The sequence below is a fragment of the Bos grunniens genome, chromosome 9, assembly GCF_055505025.1.
Source record: "Bos grunniens cultivar Pamir isolate PY7600 chromosome 9, Bosgru_T2T1.0, whole genome shotgun sequence".
In the NCBI taxonomy this organism is placed as follows: Eukaryota; Metazoa; Chordata; class Mammalia; order Artiodactyla; family Bovidae; genus Bos; species Bos grunniens.
Window position 1 is genome coordinate 43,110,873 of NC_141173.1, and position 15,398 is coordinate 43,126,270.

General features: G+C 34.3%; 1 protein-coding gene across 1 annotated transcript in view; it reads left to right on the forward strand.

Moving 5' to 3' along the window:
* The window catches only part of SEC63 (SEC63 protein translocation regulator), a 66,156-nt gene that overhangs the window by 32,601 nt on the left and 18,157 nt on the right, over positions 1 to 15,398 (forward strand). Inside the window, exons 5-14 of the mRNA XM_086317461.1 lie at positions 1,284 to 1,345; positions 2,193 to 2,251; positions 3,856 to 3,906; positions 4,984 to 5,092; positions 7,276 to 7,370; positions 7,469 to 7,601; positions 9,226 to 9,318; positions 10,064 to 10,218; positions 12,069 to 12,216; positions 13,473 to 13,555. Of these exons, the coding sequence (XP_086173587.1) occupies positions 1,284 to 1,345; positions 2,193 to 2,251; positions 3,856 to 3,906; positions 4,984 to 5,092; positions 7,276 to 7,370; positions 7,469 to 7,601; positions 9,226 to 9,318; positions 10,064 to 10,218; positions 12,069 to 12,216; positions 13,473 to 13,555 (988 nt within the window). The remainder of the gene's footprint in view (positions 1 to 1,283; positions 1,346 to 2,192; positions 2,252 to 3,855; positions 3,907 to 4,983; positions 5,093 to 7,275; positions 7,371 to 7,468; positions 7,602 to 9,225; positions 9,319 to 10,063; positions 10,219 to 12,068; positions 12,217 to 13,472; positions 13,556 to 15,398) is intronic.

Here is a 15,398-nt window from a genome sequence, read left to right on the forward strand (position 1 = left end):
CAAATGGGTATATCTTTCTTTTTCTCCTTTGCCTTTAGCTTCTCTTCGTTTTTCAGCTATTTGTAAGGCCTCTTCAGGCCTTACATGCAAAAATGCCTTTTTGCATTTCTTTTTCTTGGGGATGGTCTTGATCACTGCCTCCTGGACACTGTCATGATCCTCTTTCAATAGTTCTTCAGGCACTCTGTCTATCAGATCTAATCCCTTGAGTCTTTTTGTCACTTCCACTGTATAATTGTAAGGGATTTGATTTAGGTTATACCTGAATGGTCTGGTGGTTTTCCCTACGTTCTTCAATTTAAGTCTGAATTTTGCAATGAGGAATTCATGATCTGAGTGACAGTCAGCTTCCGGTCTGTTTTTGCTGACTGTATAGGGCTTCTCCATCTTTGGCTAAAATTAGGTTTGAACATAAACATAATCTTTTGCCAGTAGGTCTGTAAGAATGTCTTCCTTATTATGTTATTGGTCATTTTTGTATGTTTTTGACTGCCTTGTCTCCTTAACAACATTGTAAAGTTTCTGAAGGAAAGAGTTCTTTTAATGTTTTTATTTTTATTTTTAAAAACATCTATGCCAGGACCTGGAATAAAGCTACTCTTACCCCGTGCCTTGAACCATTGCCCAGGTCATATATGTTTACATATTTTTTAAAAAAATCACTGTCCCTCATATTGCCTGAGTTGGGAAGCTGTTGCTTTAGCAAGTATTTGCCTAGTCTTCCTGGAAGTTGGCTTAGGAGAAAACTGTGATCTCAGCACAGTACAAATGACCTTTACCACAGCAGTGGAATTTTATAGGTGTTATTTTTTTCTTTGAGAATGTGGTGCAAGTTTTGGAGGGATTATTATTAATCATGTATTAAGTTTATATTTAAAATATAGGTATATGTCATTATTAAAATAAAAGCATGCCCATTGAAAAAATTTTGGAAAATAAGTGAGTGTATAAGATTGAAAAAAGTCACGTCTAATTTCCCCTGCCTCCTTAGAAAATGTAATAGCCTTTAAAGTTTGATCTTCTGTCTTGAACTGGCTAAACTTGAGAACTCTTGGGCCAACTAAGAATTTGTATCCGGGTTCATTAATTAGCATTTTTTGTTAATGCTGAATTCCTTCCTTACCTGTCCCTATTTTTTTTTCAGATTTCAGAGGGTTTTTCTTGATTCTCTGAAATTATTTCTTTTAAGAAATGAGTTGGTTGGTTAATGGAGTTTGTGTAGTTGAGTACTTATTTTTCAGATGTGGTTTTCTAATTTTGCACCTTTGTTCTTTTTATGCTAGTTTAACTGATGAAGAATCCCGGAAAAATTGGGAAGAATTTGGAAATCCAGATGGGCCTCAAGGTGTGGTAAATGATGATTAAAAAAATACTGGGGTTAAGGTATTGCGTATATTATGAAAATGTTAGATTTAAAAGAACGTTTTGATTTTCTTAGTTTGTGAATAGAAAAATTACAACCACACAGAGTTAAATGGATACGTAAATTGAGCTTCCTTTACTTAATTTTTCTAGAGATTAGTTGGAAAGATAGGTCTTTGATTTGATGAGAAGAGTAGTCAGTTTCATTATTCATCATTTCCAGTTCAGTTCAGTCGCTCAGTCGTGTCCGACTCTGCGACCCCATGAATTGCAGCACGCCAGGCCTCCCTGTCCATCACCAACTCCTGGAGTTTACTCAGACTCACGTCCATCAAGTCGGTAATGCCATCCAGCCATTTCATCCTCTGGTGTCCCCTTCTCCTCCTGCCCCCAATCCCTCCCAGCATCAGAGTCTTTTCCAGTGAGTCAACTCTTCGCATGAGGTGGCCAAAGTACTGGAGTTTCAGCTTTAGCATCATTCATTTCCAGTTAGTGGTCGATAAAAACAGGATGAAAACTCTGTTTTTTCTTTACTGACTAAACATTTTCCCATATATTCATAGTGTTTACATAAACTCAGGACATGTAAATGGATTTAAGTGTTCTGAGAAGAAGGAATTCATGTACTTTGATTTTTTTTTTTTTTTTTTTCTTTTGGGAAAATTTGAAGTTTCAGATGATAAACCATATCACATCAACTTTTGTGTATGAGACACACATAGTAAGATAATCTTAAAGTTTTTTGGAAGTGACAGGGGAGGTAGAATTTCGGGATATAAATAAATGAAGCTGGAAGTTCAGACTCTTCAAAAATACTCTTCCTTTTTTAGCCACAAGCTTTGGAATTGCCCTCCCAGCTTGGATCGTTGACCAGAAAAATTCAATATTGGTGAGTACACTTAATAAGACACATGATAATGTGTTAGATATATCTTGGTAATATAAAGATAACATTACAAAGAAAATTCCAGTATAGTGTTTCTAATTTAACTGTGTATTATGGAAACTTCTTACGTAATGGAGAAAAGAATTGGTTCTTATTATTACATTGAGGTTTGGGGGACTGTACTCTAGTGTGGTTTTAGAACCTTCAAATTGTGATTTGTTTTGGAGGTAGTTTCAGATTGGGTCCTACCCTTGGTTTAGGGAACTACTGTTTCTTATGGTGTTGACATTTATCCCTAAGTAGTACTCAAAATTTAAATTACCCTGTATTCTGCATTTATCCAAGCTAAATTAATTTTAATGTGTCCTAACATAATGGTATGTATTCTATATGGTACTTTAAGGGGCAGCAGGATGATCATACTTCAGTCAGTGATGAGAGGCTGCAGCTCTTAAAACGTCAGAGATTATCTTAACCTGTTGTTTAGGAATTCGCTACTTCTCCTTTCTTGAAAATAATTATCTAGGGGCTGTCTTTAAAGCAATAAAAACCAGTCTGTCATTTGTAACATTACAATCCTTACAGTCATTTGTTTTGAAAATGGCTAGTGTCATTTTATGGCTATTTATTTACATGTTTTCTTCCAGGGTATATAGTTGTTGTATATAAGCATGTTGAGGGAATACTAGAGAAGAGAAAGATTGTTAGCTACCAGATTTGGGATTGAGTAGTAGGACAAAAATCCTACCAATGGAAATTACCTGCAAACAGCATTATATGTTCTGTTTGATATTGAGGCAAGGAAACCAGGTTCTATCATTTATTTCTGAGGCACTAACTACTTGCTAAGATGTGGATGACTCTTGAACAACAGGGGCTTGAACTGTGTAAAGTGAAAGTGAAAGTCGCTCAGTCGTATCTGACTCTTTGCGACCCCATGGACTACACATCCATGGAATTCTCCTGGCCAGAATACTGGAGTGGGTAGCCTTTCCCTTCTCCAGGGGATCTTCCCAACCCAGGGATCAAACCCAGGTCTCCTGCATTGCAGGCTGATTCTTTACCACTGAGCCACCAGAACTGTGTAGGTCCACTTATATATGATTTTTTTCCCCAATAAATATGGACTACAGTACTCCACAATCCATGGTTGAATCCATGGATGCAGAGCCACAATATGGAAGGCCAGCTCTAAAGTTATATGTGGATTTTCCACTGCAAGGAGGTTGGTCCCCCAGCCCCTACATTACTCAAAGTCAACTGAAGTTGGCTCTCCCTATCAGCGTGTTTCACATCCCTGGATACTCTTTTACCACCAATTTATATAAAGGACTTGAGCATCCCTGAACTTTGGTATCCTTGGGGGTTTGGAAACCAGTTCCCCTCAGATACCAAGGGATGACTGTATATGCTGCAGATTCCCTATCTGCAAAAAGAAAACAATAATGGTACCTTCCTCATAGAGTTTGAAAGTAAGGATTAAATGAAATACATAAGATGTGCTTTTAATAGTGCCTCTATGTAAGCCTCAAAATAAGTGTTCATGGATGTTGTAATTTACCTCATGAAGGAATAAATGGTCTTCTTTTTCTCCTTTTCAATTCAAGGTTTTACTTGTATATGGCTTGGCATTCATGGTTATCCTTCCAGTTGTTGTGGTAAGTTCCAGCTCTTTTTATTAACATTTTTTAGGGAAGAGAGTGGATGGCATGATTTGGGGTCTCCTTATAAGATCGTAATTTGTGTTAGAATATAATCCATAATCCATTAATCCTTGAGTTTTAAGAATTTCATATTCAACTATCCTTTAAGGTCTTCTAAAGGTGACATCACTTTAGTATGTTAAAATGTGTCTCCTCATGATTCAAAAGTTACACACACATGAGATAATACAGATATATTTAGAATTTAAAATGAAAGTCTTCTGTCACCACATCCCCCAATTCCATTTCTCTGTTGGAGATAATCGCTGCTAAGTTTGTTGATTTCCTTTTCAGATCTTTTTCTATGCATTAAATGTATATACATGTTTTTTAAAATGTGGTCTTATTATATATATTGTCCTGTGATTTTTTTGCTTCATACAGGAGTACAACATGTAGAACAAGCTCATTTTTAAAAACGGCTGCATCAGTTCAGTCAGTTCAGTCACCCAGTCGTGTCTGACTCTTTACGACCCCAAATATAGAGATACCATAATGTTTATGATTTTATTGTTTATTACCTTCATGACTGGTGGTATTCTTACTGATCTTAGGGTTCCTATGATCCTGGAGTGAGGCTTACAGTTAACCTGTCTTGCTTTCTTCATAGGATTGTTGTGTTAGAATCCAATTGTATGGAATAATGTGAATGAAAGTAGTATATCAACTGTAAAATTGCTCTTACACTTATTTGTCAAACATTTATTGAAGACATGCCATGTGTCAGAAACCAACTTGTTGCTTATAGCAGTGGGTTGTTTCATTCCTGTTTTGTCTATAAACAATTTCTAGTTGAAACTTAAATCTTTAAATCATATATATGTAATGAGATAGGCTGGTATTTAGGCATCATGCAGCATAAATACTTGCCAGATAAATCATTTGAAATTTATAGTAAAGGTATTTGTTCTAAAGAGCAGATATTTTTATTGGTTTATGAACATTTAGAAAATTTGACCATAAACATTCTGCATCAAAGTTAACATTTATTGTGGTTTTCATGTTTTTTCCTTGTTTAATTTTGTGTCTTAGGGCTCTTGGTGGTATCGCTCAATACGCTATAGCGGAGACCAGATTCTAATACGCACAACACAGATTTATACCTACTTTGTTTATAAAACTCGAAATATGGATATGAAACGTAAGTAAATTTAAGTAACTGTGATAGTAAATTATTTTCTGAGTCATTTATGTGGAATTGGTATATGTATTCAATTGGAGAAATTCCATTTTATAGTTTTAGGGATATTCAGTTCATTATAGCTGAGCTGAGCATAAAGCTGGAGGAAGATGCTAATGCCTTTTGTCATATTTCTTGATCTGTAGCTCTGTTATTCTCATTCACTCAGCTGTATGTATATGTATACATTTTCCCTTCAGAGATTTTATGGTAAAGCTCCTTGTGGACTAATTTTGTAGTAATTCCAGCTAACATTTCTTGAGTATTTGTTGTTGCCAAGTATTGTGAGGCACTATCATGTATTAACTCATCTAATCTTTGTATGCTCCGATAAATAAGTGCTGTTTTTAAGCACATTTTATAGATGAAGAAACTGAGCTCAAGGATACATAGTGAGTGACAGTTGGGATAGAACTCAAGCAGTGTGGCTCCCAAGCCAGTACATTATACCATGCTAATGGCGTAAAATAAGTAGAGGTCCTGGGAGTGTTTAAAGAAGTTTGCCAAAATATTTCATTCCCAGAGGCTTATTTCAGAATTTATTATGACATAAAAAGTAACATCCTAAATACTTTCTTTGATCCCATAAAGCTAACATTGTAAATTTTATCCCTGGAATACTTTATATTACCTTTCAGAATCACTGCTCTGTTGAAATCTTATACATTAAAAAAAAAAAAAAGGACCTAAGTTTAAAATTGTGCTTCATGGGTGGATGCATTTTTGTTTCAAAACCTGAGTGGACTTTGTCATATTTTGTGTTTGCCCATTTGATTAGCTCTTGGTAATGAGAAAGAGATTTATCATATAATCCCAGGATTATATGACTGTGTGAGTTGATTTTGTATTTCTGAAGAACAAGCAGGTCTTTTATTTCTGAGGAATGAGTGAATGTTACTCTCCCTTGTGCACATGTACACTCTTCTTTGTGCTGGGTTGAAATATTAATGTATAAACATTCTCCTTTATGAAAATATTTCCTGTTTGTAACCAGTTTTAATACGTTTTTTGGATCAGTGATGTTGATTTCTGTTTCATTTCTGAGGGTGGTACTTAGCCTTACACAATTCTGTCAGAAAAGCTTTGTTTAGCTTTATTTAATTTTGTTTGGTTAGTTATCATTGGTTTTAGGACTGGCACCATTTATATAGCTGTCTTAGGAACCGTTGATTTCATTCAAACATTTGAGGGTAGTAATAGTAATAGCTCACACACATTACTGTGTTTATGTGTATGAGGCACATATGAAGAAATTGAGGCCCATAGAGAAGTGAAGAATATTGTCTTAGGTCATTCAGCTAGGACTTGAAAGCTTCAGGGTTTATGCACTTAACTCCTATACTGTCCTGATTTTTGTGAGAACACTGCTTGCATTTCCTGCCATAAGGTGAAGATTGATAACTCTAGTGCCAGTCATTAAAGAGCTTGTATAGACTAAGAAAAGTAACACTAATATATGTGACCTCAACTCGTGTATTTCAAGGAACACTGTTCCCACAAAGCCCTCCATGATTCTGTAATAAAAATTTTTGTAAATTACAGTATATTTTAGATTACTCATGGCATTGAGGAGTCATGAAGTAAAGAAACCTGAAACCCTTTTGAACCCCCTTTTCTCTTAAAGCAGTTAGTAATGTCACATAGAATCCTTGCTGCTGCTGTGTAGCTCAGGGAACCCTACTCAGTGTTCTGTGGTGACCTAAATGGGAAGGAAATCCAGAAAAGAGGGAATATATGTGTACGTATAGCTAATTCACTTTGCTAAACAGTAGAAACTAACACAACACTGTAAAGCAGCTATCCTCCGATAAAAATTGATTCTTTTTAAAAAAGAAATTTTATGTGGAACACATGATAACCTCTAGAAACCAGTGCTATTTGTGGTGATTTTAATGCACCTAGTTGCTTCTGGGTCCTTAATTTGACGTGTATTTCTCTTTACTTGTGATAGGTAATATTACAAACACTTTTTAAAAATGAGATGTTTCTTTTGTTGTGAGAGAAATTTATACCTGTTAATATTGATTTTAGCATTGTGTGTGATTAGAAAACTGCCTCCCTCTAGGATTAATCTGGTATCGTTTGGGGAGGATGATTACGGGTCAGTAAATTTATTTTTCTTCATATTTCTTTTGTTTTTTTAGGTCTTATCATGGTTTTGGCTGGAGCCTCTGAATTTGATCCTCAGTATAATAAAGATGCCACAAGCAGACCAACAGATAATATTTTAATACCTCAGGTTAGGCCTGTCTCCCAAATTCTTTGATAAACATTTAAATATTAAAGTTTATGCTTTATTAAGTATACATTTTTTAAATAATTATTTTTTTTCCCTAGCTCATCAGAGAAATTGGCAGCATTAATTTAAAGAAGAATGAGCCTCCACTTACCTGTCCTTATAGCCTGAAGGCCAGAGTTCTTTTACTGTCTCATCTTGCTAGAATGAAAATTCCTGAGACTCTTGAAGAAGGTATTTTGATTCTACTGTCTGTAGGGTTTTAGTGGTACAAAAGCAATAGATGTAATTAGGCCTCATGGTGCAGTGTTTTTGTCACTGTTCTTTTTTGCTCAATCACATAATTACTCAAGGACCTTTTAAAAACAAATCTATATGCTACATACATAATTACTTTCACAAATACTTTGAAGGTCTTAGTAAAGTCAAATGATTTGGCAAATGTTAAAATGTATTTCAGGGTAAGAGAATACTCTATGAAAAATGTCTAGTTAATTGCAGATTATTCAATAATTCCTGATGACTTAAAAAAAAAAAAAAGAATTTGAAGCTTTTTGCGGGGAGAAAACATGGATTTCACAACAGATATCTCAGTTATCACCACTAGTACCACCACCATACTCCAGCTGCTGCTGCTTCAGTTGTTTCCGACTGTGCGACCCCATAGATGGCAGCCCACCAGGCTCCCCCATCCCTGGGATTCTCCAGGCAGGAACACTGGAGTGGCTTGCCATTTCCTTCTCCAATACGTGAAAATGAAAAGGGAAGGTGAAGTCGCTCAGTCGTGTCCGACTCTTAGCGACCCCATGGACTACAGCCCACCAGACTCCTCCATCCATGGGATTTTCCAGGCAAGAGTACTGGAGTGGATTGCCATTGCCTTCTCCCCATACTCCCGTAGTAGTTACCAATAAAATGTCTGTTTAATCTTTACTTAAAACTTTATCAGTACTTGAAGCCATCTGTTCTACTTAAAAAAAATAAAGCATTAGATTAGGACTGTGGTGTCTCCAGGAATATTGTGAATTTGAATGTCACCTCTTTTCACTTGTATTATTTCCATTGAAAGTTTTAAAAGAAAGTTATTATCCTTAGAGAATAAATTTTCTTTCTGAATGAACCAACCCACCCTCCCCCTGCTTTAAGCCAATAATGCAGTGAAATGCCTTTGAAAACAAGGTCAGTTGATGCTCAGTGATTATTGATAGTACCATAGGCTACGTATGATGGAATTAAGGAACACTATTAAGGCGTTGTTTATTGAAGTTGCAAAGTAGTAATTCTGTTGCTAATGTTCTGTACAGATATGAAGCCATCTCCATTTTTACCAATTATATAAGGAACAGGAAACAAATTTATTTTAGTTTTATCAACCCCACTGAATGATCTCAGTGGTTAACTATTATTGCAGTATAAGTGAAAGAATCTCTCTCCCCTTCTCCTATCCTCTCTCTCCATTTAGTTGACATCTATTCTCAGTCTTAGTCTTTGGACTTATCCATAATTATAGAAACTTAGATGCACAAGAAGAAAATTTTTGAAGTTCTTCAGTTAGTGAGGTTATGATTAAGTTTAAGACTGTTACCAGAAAAAAAGGTAGGGAGTAATTTATAAAGCCAAAAACCATGATATTAAAAGTTTGCCTTTAAAACATTTAATCTGAGCTAGGGTTTTCTGACTGATTTTTTGATGTGGTGCTGCCGAGGAGAAACAGTTGTGTTCAGCCTATAAAATTCTGAGGTCATATGAAAAATTTGTTCGACAACTTAAATTTAGCTTTAGTCTTGGACTACAGGTAATAAAAATGTTTTTGTATAAAAGAAGAATGATTTGTTTCAGGTGTTTTATTGTTTTGCAGATCAGCAATTTATGCTGAAAAAATGCCCTGCCCTACTTCAAGAAATGGTTAATGTAATCTGCCAGCTAATAATAATGGCCAGGAGCCGTGAAGGTGAGGAGGAAGCATAATTATGTTGTACTTTTTCTCGCAAGCATATAGTACAGATTATACTTTTAAGATTTATGGGAACCTAATATATTTCTGTCTTTAAGTTGAATTGGCTTTCCCAGTTTTGCTTATGGTTTTTCTTATTTTTCCTGTATTTTCTATCATGTAAGGTACCACAACTTATGGTTTTTAATTCAGTTTTTTCATTGTTTTATTGTTTATTTTTTTCTTGTTTACAAAAGTTTAAAGTATCCTTTTCTTCCTCTGAATATTTTTAGAATTAGGTTAACAATGAGTTTGAAATAATTCTTTTATGTGCTGTGATGATTCATCTGACATGTGTTTTTTGCATCAAGGGAAAAAGAACAAGGGAGTTTATGGTCTATAATGGAAAGAGACCCTTATAAAAGAAGGGAGTGGTTGTGTTTTGTTGTTATGGATGATGTAATTTTGTGGCATGACATCAATATGTTCTTAATACCAAAAACGTCTTATGATTTACTGGTTTGGAAGTGGTACAAAGAATGTTTCTATTAAAATCAATGGTTGTTGCTGGTTAATGTACATTTGATCAAGTTTGTATATTTTCTGTGTCTTACCAGTAACTTTTAAAGGAAAGTCAACACTGTGATCATAAAATTTGAGGTGTTAAGGATGTTCACGTGGATTTGTGTTTGTTATGAATTGTGTACTCTGAACATATAAATAGTCCAGCCCTGTTTTTGCTTTTCCTTCTGTTCTTTCTAAGAAAGGGAGTTTCGTGCTCCAACTTTGGCATCCCTTGAAAACTGCATGAAGCTTTCCCAGATGGCTGTGCAAGGCCTTCAGCAGTTTAAGTCTCCCCTTTTGCAGCTCCCTCACATTGAAGAAGACAATCTTAGAAGAGTTTCTAATCATAAAAAGGTAATTTGGCACTTTAATATTAGTTTTAAGCCGTTTGTCATGTCACTTAAAGGTAACATTAATGAAAATTTTTCTAGAAGTGGTTATATAAACATCTTAGATTTACAATGTTTCAGGCATTCTAAAACTATGCCTCAAGTGATTCTGTTAACACTTTCTTGAATAGATAGCTGTTTGATAACATTTTATTAATACTACTGAAATGATCTTACTACTTTGAGGGGGGTCAAAATTTTAGCAGTTAACACTTTGTTCTTTATGTTGCCAAAAGTAAATGTACTGTGTAAAAATGCACTGTATACTTTTCATTTATTTCATTAATGGTTTAAAGCTTGAGCAGCAGTTTGTTGAGTATGAACAAAAAAATTAAGCATTCAATATATAAGTAGGTCATATAAAGATAATTCTTATTTAGAAATTATAGTCTGTATATAGATTATGAGAATGAATCTTAAGGCACAGCAAAATATGTATATAAATGAAAAACCTGAGGAAATATAGGAAAAAATGGAATGAAATTATAATTTTAAACCACTTTGTATATATTAGAGGACAGAAGATAGACATTGGACTTGATAGTAGTAAGGTAGAACTAATAAATGTATATTAGAAATTTTTAACAGAGCACTCTTCTCTCAAGTAAGTGTGTTGCTCTTTTAAATTTGATCACATTTAAAGTCATAATTGAAAACTTCAGCATTCAAAAGCAGGCATTTCACATGCCTTATGATCTAATCCCTATCTGTGAAAGTAAAAATTAATAACTGGCACCAAGTACTCAGAAATTAAAAAACCTTCTCCTTGGTATTCATTTAGCCAGGATTGGTACTACTGCAGTAACAGTTATATTTAGAAAATAACAAGAATGAGAATATTGCATCAGTTCAGTTCAGTCACTCTGTCCTGTCCGACTCTTTGCGACCCCATGGACTGCAGCACGCCAGGCTTCCCTGTCCATCACCAACTCCTGAAGCTTGCTCAAACTCATGTCCATCAGGTTGGTGATGCCATCCAACCATCTCATCCTCTGTCGTCACCTTCTCTTGCCTTCAGTCTTTCCCAGCATCAGGGTCTTTTCCAGTGAGTCAGTTCTTTGCATCAGGTGGCCAGTTATTGGAGCTTCAGCTTCAGCATCAGTCCTTCCAATAAATAGTCAGGACTGATTTCCTTTAGGATTGACTGGTTTGATCTCCTTGTCAAGAGTCTTTTCCAGCACCACAGTTCAAAAGCATCAGTTCTTTGGCACTCAGCTTTCTTTATGGTCCAACTTTCATATCCATACATGACTATTGGAAAAACCACAGCTTTGACTAGATGGACTTTGTTGGCAAAGTAATGTCTCTGCTTTTTAATATGCTGTCTAGGTTGGTCATAGTTTTTCTTCCAAGGAGGAAGTGTCTTTTAATTTCTAAAAAATAAAAGAATATTGCATAGTAAAACCTAAAGAGTACACATGTAGCTATATACTTGGAAATAAATTCATATTCTTAAAGGTTTTTATCATTAAAATTAAAAATAGAGGTCTGCAAACTGAACAAATTAAATGACAGTAGTTCCTGTTTGGGTCAAGAGTCTATATGAATGTTACTATTTTTTTCCTCCAACTTTAGTTTTTTCTAATTTAAAAAATAACTGTGTATTAACTTTGTAATAAAAAATTCTTAGATTTAAATTTCCTTGGAGAAAAAGGCTGTGAAATGCCACTAAAGTTGTATTTTCTACTTTGAAATGTATATAATTTTAACATTTTTCTAAAAGCTTTTGGATTTTTAGTAAACATACTAGTAATTTTCTTTTTATGAAGAGTTTCATGGCTTTAAGATTTATTTTCTGTCTCCTTTTAAATTTAGTTCAAAATTAAAACTATCCAGGATTTGGTGAGTTTAAAAGAATCAGATCGTCACAATCTGTTGCATTTCCTTGAAGATGAAAAATATGAAGAGGTTATGGCTGTCCTTGGAAGTTTCCCATATGTGACTATGGACATAAAGTCACAGGGTAAGTGAGAGGTTTCCTGTTGTTTCCCTTTTGATGGACCGGCTCTTGTTTATTTGGCTCAAGGTTCTCAAAACACTTCACTTCATAACTTTTAATTAGACTGTAGAATTGTAGTTTACCTGTCAGATTTGCTGTGATGAAAGATGTAGTTTTGGTTTGAGAACACTTTTGTTCTATAGTTCAACTCTTAACTTTTCAAATAATAGAAGAGATTTCCAAATGTAATGGAAGATATTTGAAATGTGTCTATTGTTAGTATAAAATGGCTGCTTAGTTCTAAAATTAATTTTTTTAAAAACCTAACTTATTTATACATATTAAGCTTTGAAAATCACCACGTTCTGTGCCACATTTCATGTGTTTTTCTTGACTTATTTTCATTTTTATGTCTGCTTGGAGTGGAAAAAGAGAGATTATTTTTTACTTACATAATTGTCCTATGATTCCCATTTTACAACTGAATATAATATTTTAGAATGGTGACAGAATTAGAGATTATTCTGCTCCATTCCTTCATTGTGACATTATTCTGAGCTTTGGCATTTACTAAGTTGCTGTTGTTAGAATATTCTTGTGGGACCAAGAATACAAGGATGTGTTAGGAATCGTTCCTGTTTTTAAAGGGCTTGTAGTTAAGTTCATTTTATTATTAAGACTTTTGGGGATGTGTATAGCAAATGTGTTTTAAAAAAATAAAGAAAAAAACATTGCAGAAAACATCTTTAAGGTGCTTTTTTCATATAAACTATTTTGAAGTTCTTGCCTTAAAAAATAAGTATTTTTAACATTGCTTAGAATACTAGTTTGGAGGTATTTGATTATACAGGTAAAATCTTGTGAGTATAAAGTTTATACAATTTAATAGAGTGACAGAACCCTCTTTTATTATCACTGAGAGAAAGCTATGGTAATCCTCAATATACTATATTTTAAAACATCTGGACTTGAAACTTGGCAGTGCCAGCATAGCCATTTTGTGGCCTTGGGCATTTTACTTTATTCCTTAACCTCAGTCTCTTTAAAGAAATAATAATAATGCTTCATAGAGCTAATTTAAGGATTAAATGAGTACATTGTTGAAGACATCTTCTGGAGAAATTTATATAGAGTAGATAGTAAATTATTTTTCATTTAGTAGCCTTAAAATTTTATATGTTTGAAATACTAAAGTCTCAGATTGATTTGGATAAATAAAGTTTTGCTGTTTGCCTTGACGTAGAGCTTGATTTTTATTTATTTTTTTTAATGTTTTACAGTATTGGATGATGAAGATAGCAACAACATCACAGTAGGATCCTTAGTTACAGTTCTGGTTAAACTGACAAGGCAAACAATGGCAGTAAGTAGTCTGTATTTTTATGCTTTGAAAGTTTATGTATCTGAGAGTTTAAGATATTTATGTTTATTTTCTCACTTTAAGTTATACATTTTCAAAATCAAAATTATATAGTTTTGCAAATCTAATTTTGCAGATTGTTAGCCATTTTGAAATTTTAATTTTAGATTTTCTCATTTGTTTTCACACACACAAAGTTGAAAGATAGATGAATTCTTCAAATGATGATTTGTTAATTCCCTATAAAGCATTATAATGTAATCTGGGTATCTTTCTTAAACTATAAAATGTTATACAGAGATTGATTATTGATTATTGTTGAGAACTTACATTACCTACTCCTTTTTAATCAGTTCTTGAGAGAATTTACTCCCTTTTATTTTTTATTTTAAAAAGTACAGTAAAATAGCTCTTTTCCTAATTATGTAAAAAATTTATGCTGTCCAGGAAACAAATTTAGGCAATGCAGAAAAGTATGAGAAGAAATTAAAATGACCTAAAATTCTACCACTCTGAGATCATCATTTTTGAAGCTCATCCCTTTAGATAGCCTGATGCCTGAATACCCACAGAATTAAAATGATATTGATAACATGGATCCCTTATTTCACCCCTGCTTCCTTAGAAAGCCACCTTACCAGACCCAGATGACCAGAACTCAGTCTTGTGTAAATCCTTTTGTATCTTTCTCCATGCTCATGTTTACTGTCTGGACCTTTCAGTGCATATATGTACATGCATATATATGATTTGCTGGTACTTTTCTCATTCCTTTTCATTAAATCTAGTCATATGTATGTTTCCTGCATCTTGTTTTTCTCAGTTTCTGTTACATATTTATATTACCTGCCAAGCTAAGCACACCTCCCAAGTTGCAAGTATAGTTGTAACTACTTTTTACTAAACTATATAGTATTTCAGCTCAGTTTTATTGAACCAGTGGTAGATTTTAGCCTATTCTACTCTGAGGTCTATGGGCATCTGCAGGAAATATGCTGCATTTAAAACCCATGTCTAAAACCTGTGTTGGAAAAAGCATATTTTTAGTTGTTGTTGTGTTAGTTGCTCAGTTGTGTTGGACTCTTTGGAACCCCATGGACTATATAGCCTGCCAGCCTCCTCTGTCCATGAAATTCTCCAGGTAAGAATACTGGAGTGGATAGCCATTCTATGATTCACAGTAGGACATATCAAAACAAAGATACTGATTTTATGGTAGCAGGTGGTAAAGGAAGCATTTGTATATATCATGGACTCTGGATGAGAGGTGCCTCCTGGGAGATGAGGCTGCTCTAAGCTGGTGGCCAGGGTTAGGTTTCAACACTGCCTACGTGCTTTGGAATTCCCAGCCCGAGAAATGAGCACAAAGTTGTCCTTGGGCTGTTGACATTTCTCAGGTAATTGGTAAAGAAAAAGCAGACGTGGCCTGGAGAAAGGGGAAGAATCAAGTATTTATCTTCTAGTATCAATTGTATTTCAATATAATTATTAGAATTCAGCTAACAAATGAAGAAATGAAGCAGAGATGATAGAATTAGGCTAGGTGATTACAAACTTTTTCTCTAAAGGTTCAGTCAGTAAATATTAATATTTTTTATTTTTACAGGCCATACAGTCTCTGTAGCAATGGCTGAACTCACAAATGGGCATGCTTGTATTCTAATAAAAGTTTGTTTACGCGGGTACCTGTGGCGGATTCATTTCGATATTTGGCAAAACTAATACAATATTGTAAAGTTTAAAAATAAAATAAAATTAAAAAAAAAAAAAGGGCAAAAAATGGGCCATAGTTTGCTGGCCCCTGCATTAGGCCAACAGTTTAGAGCCCAATAGTTATCATCATTTT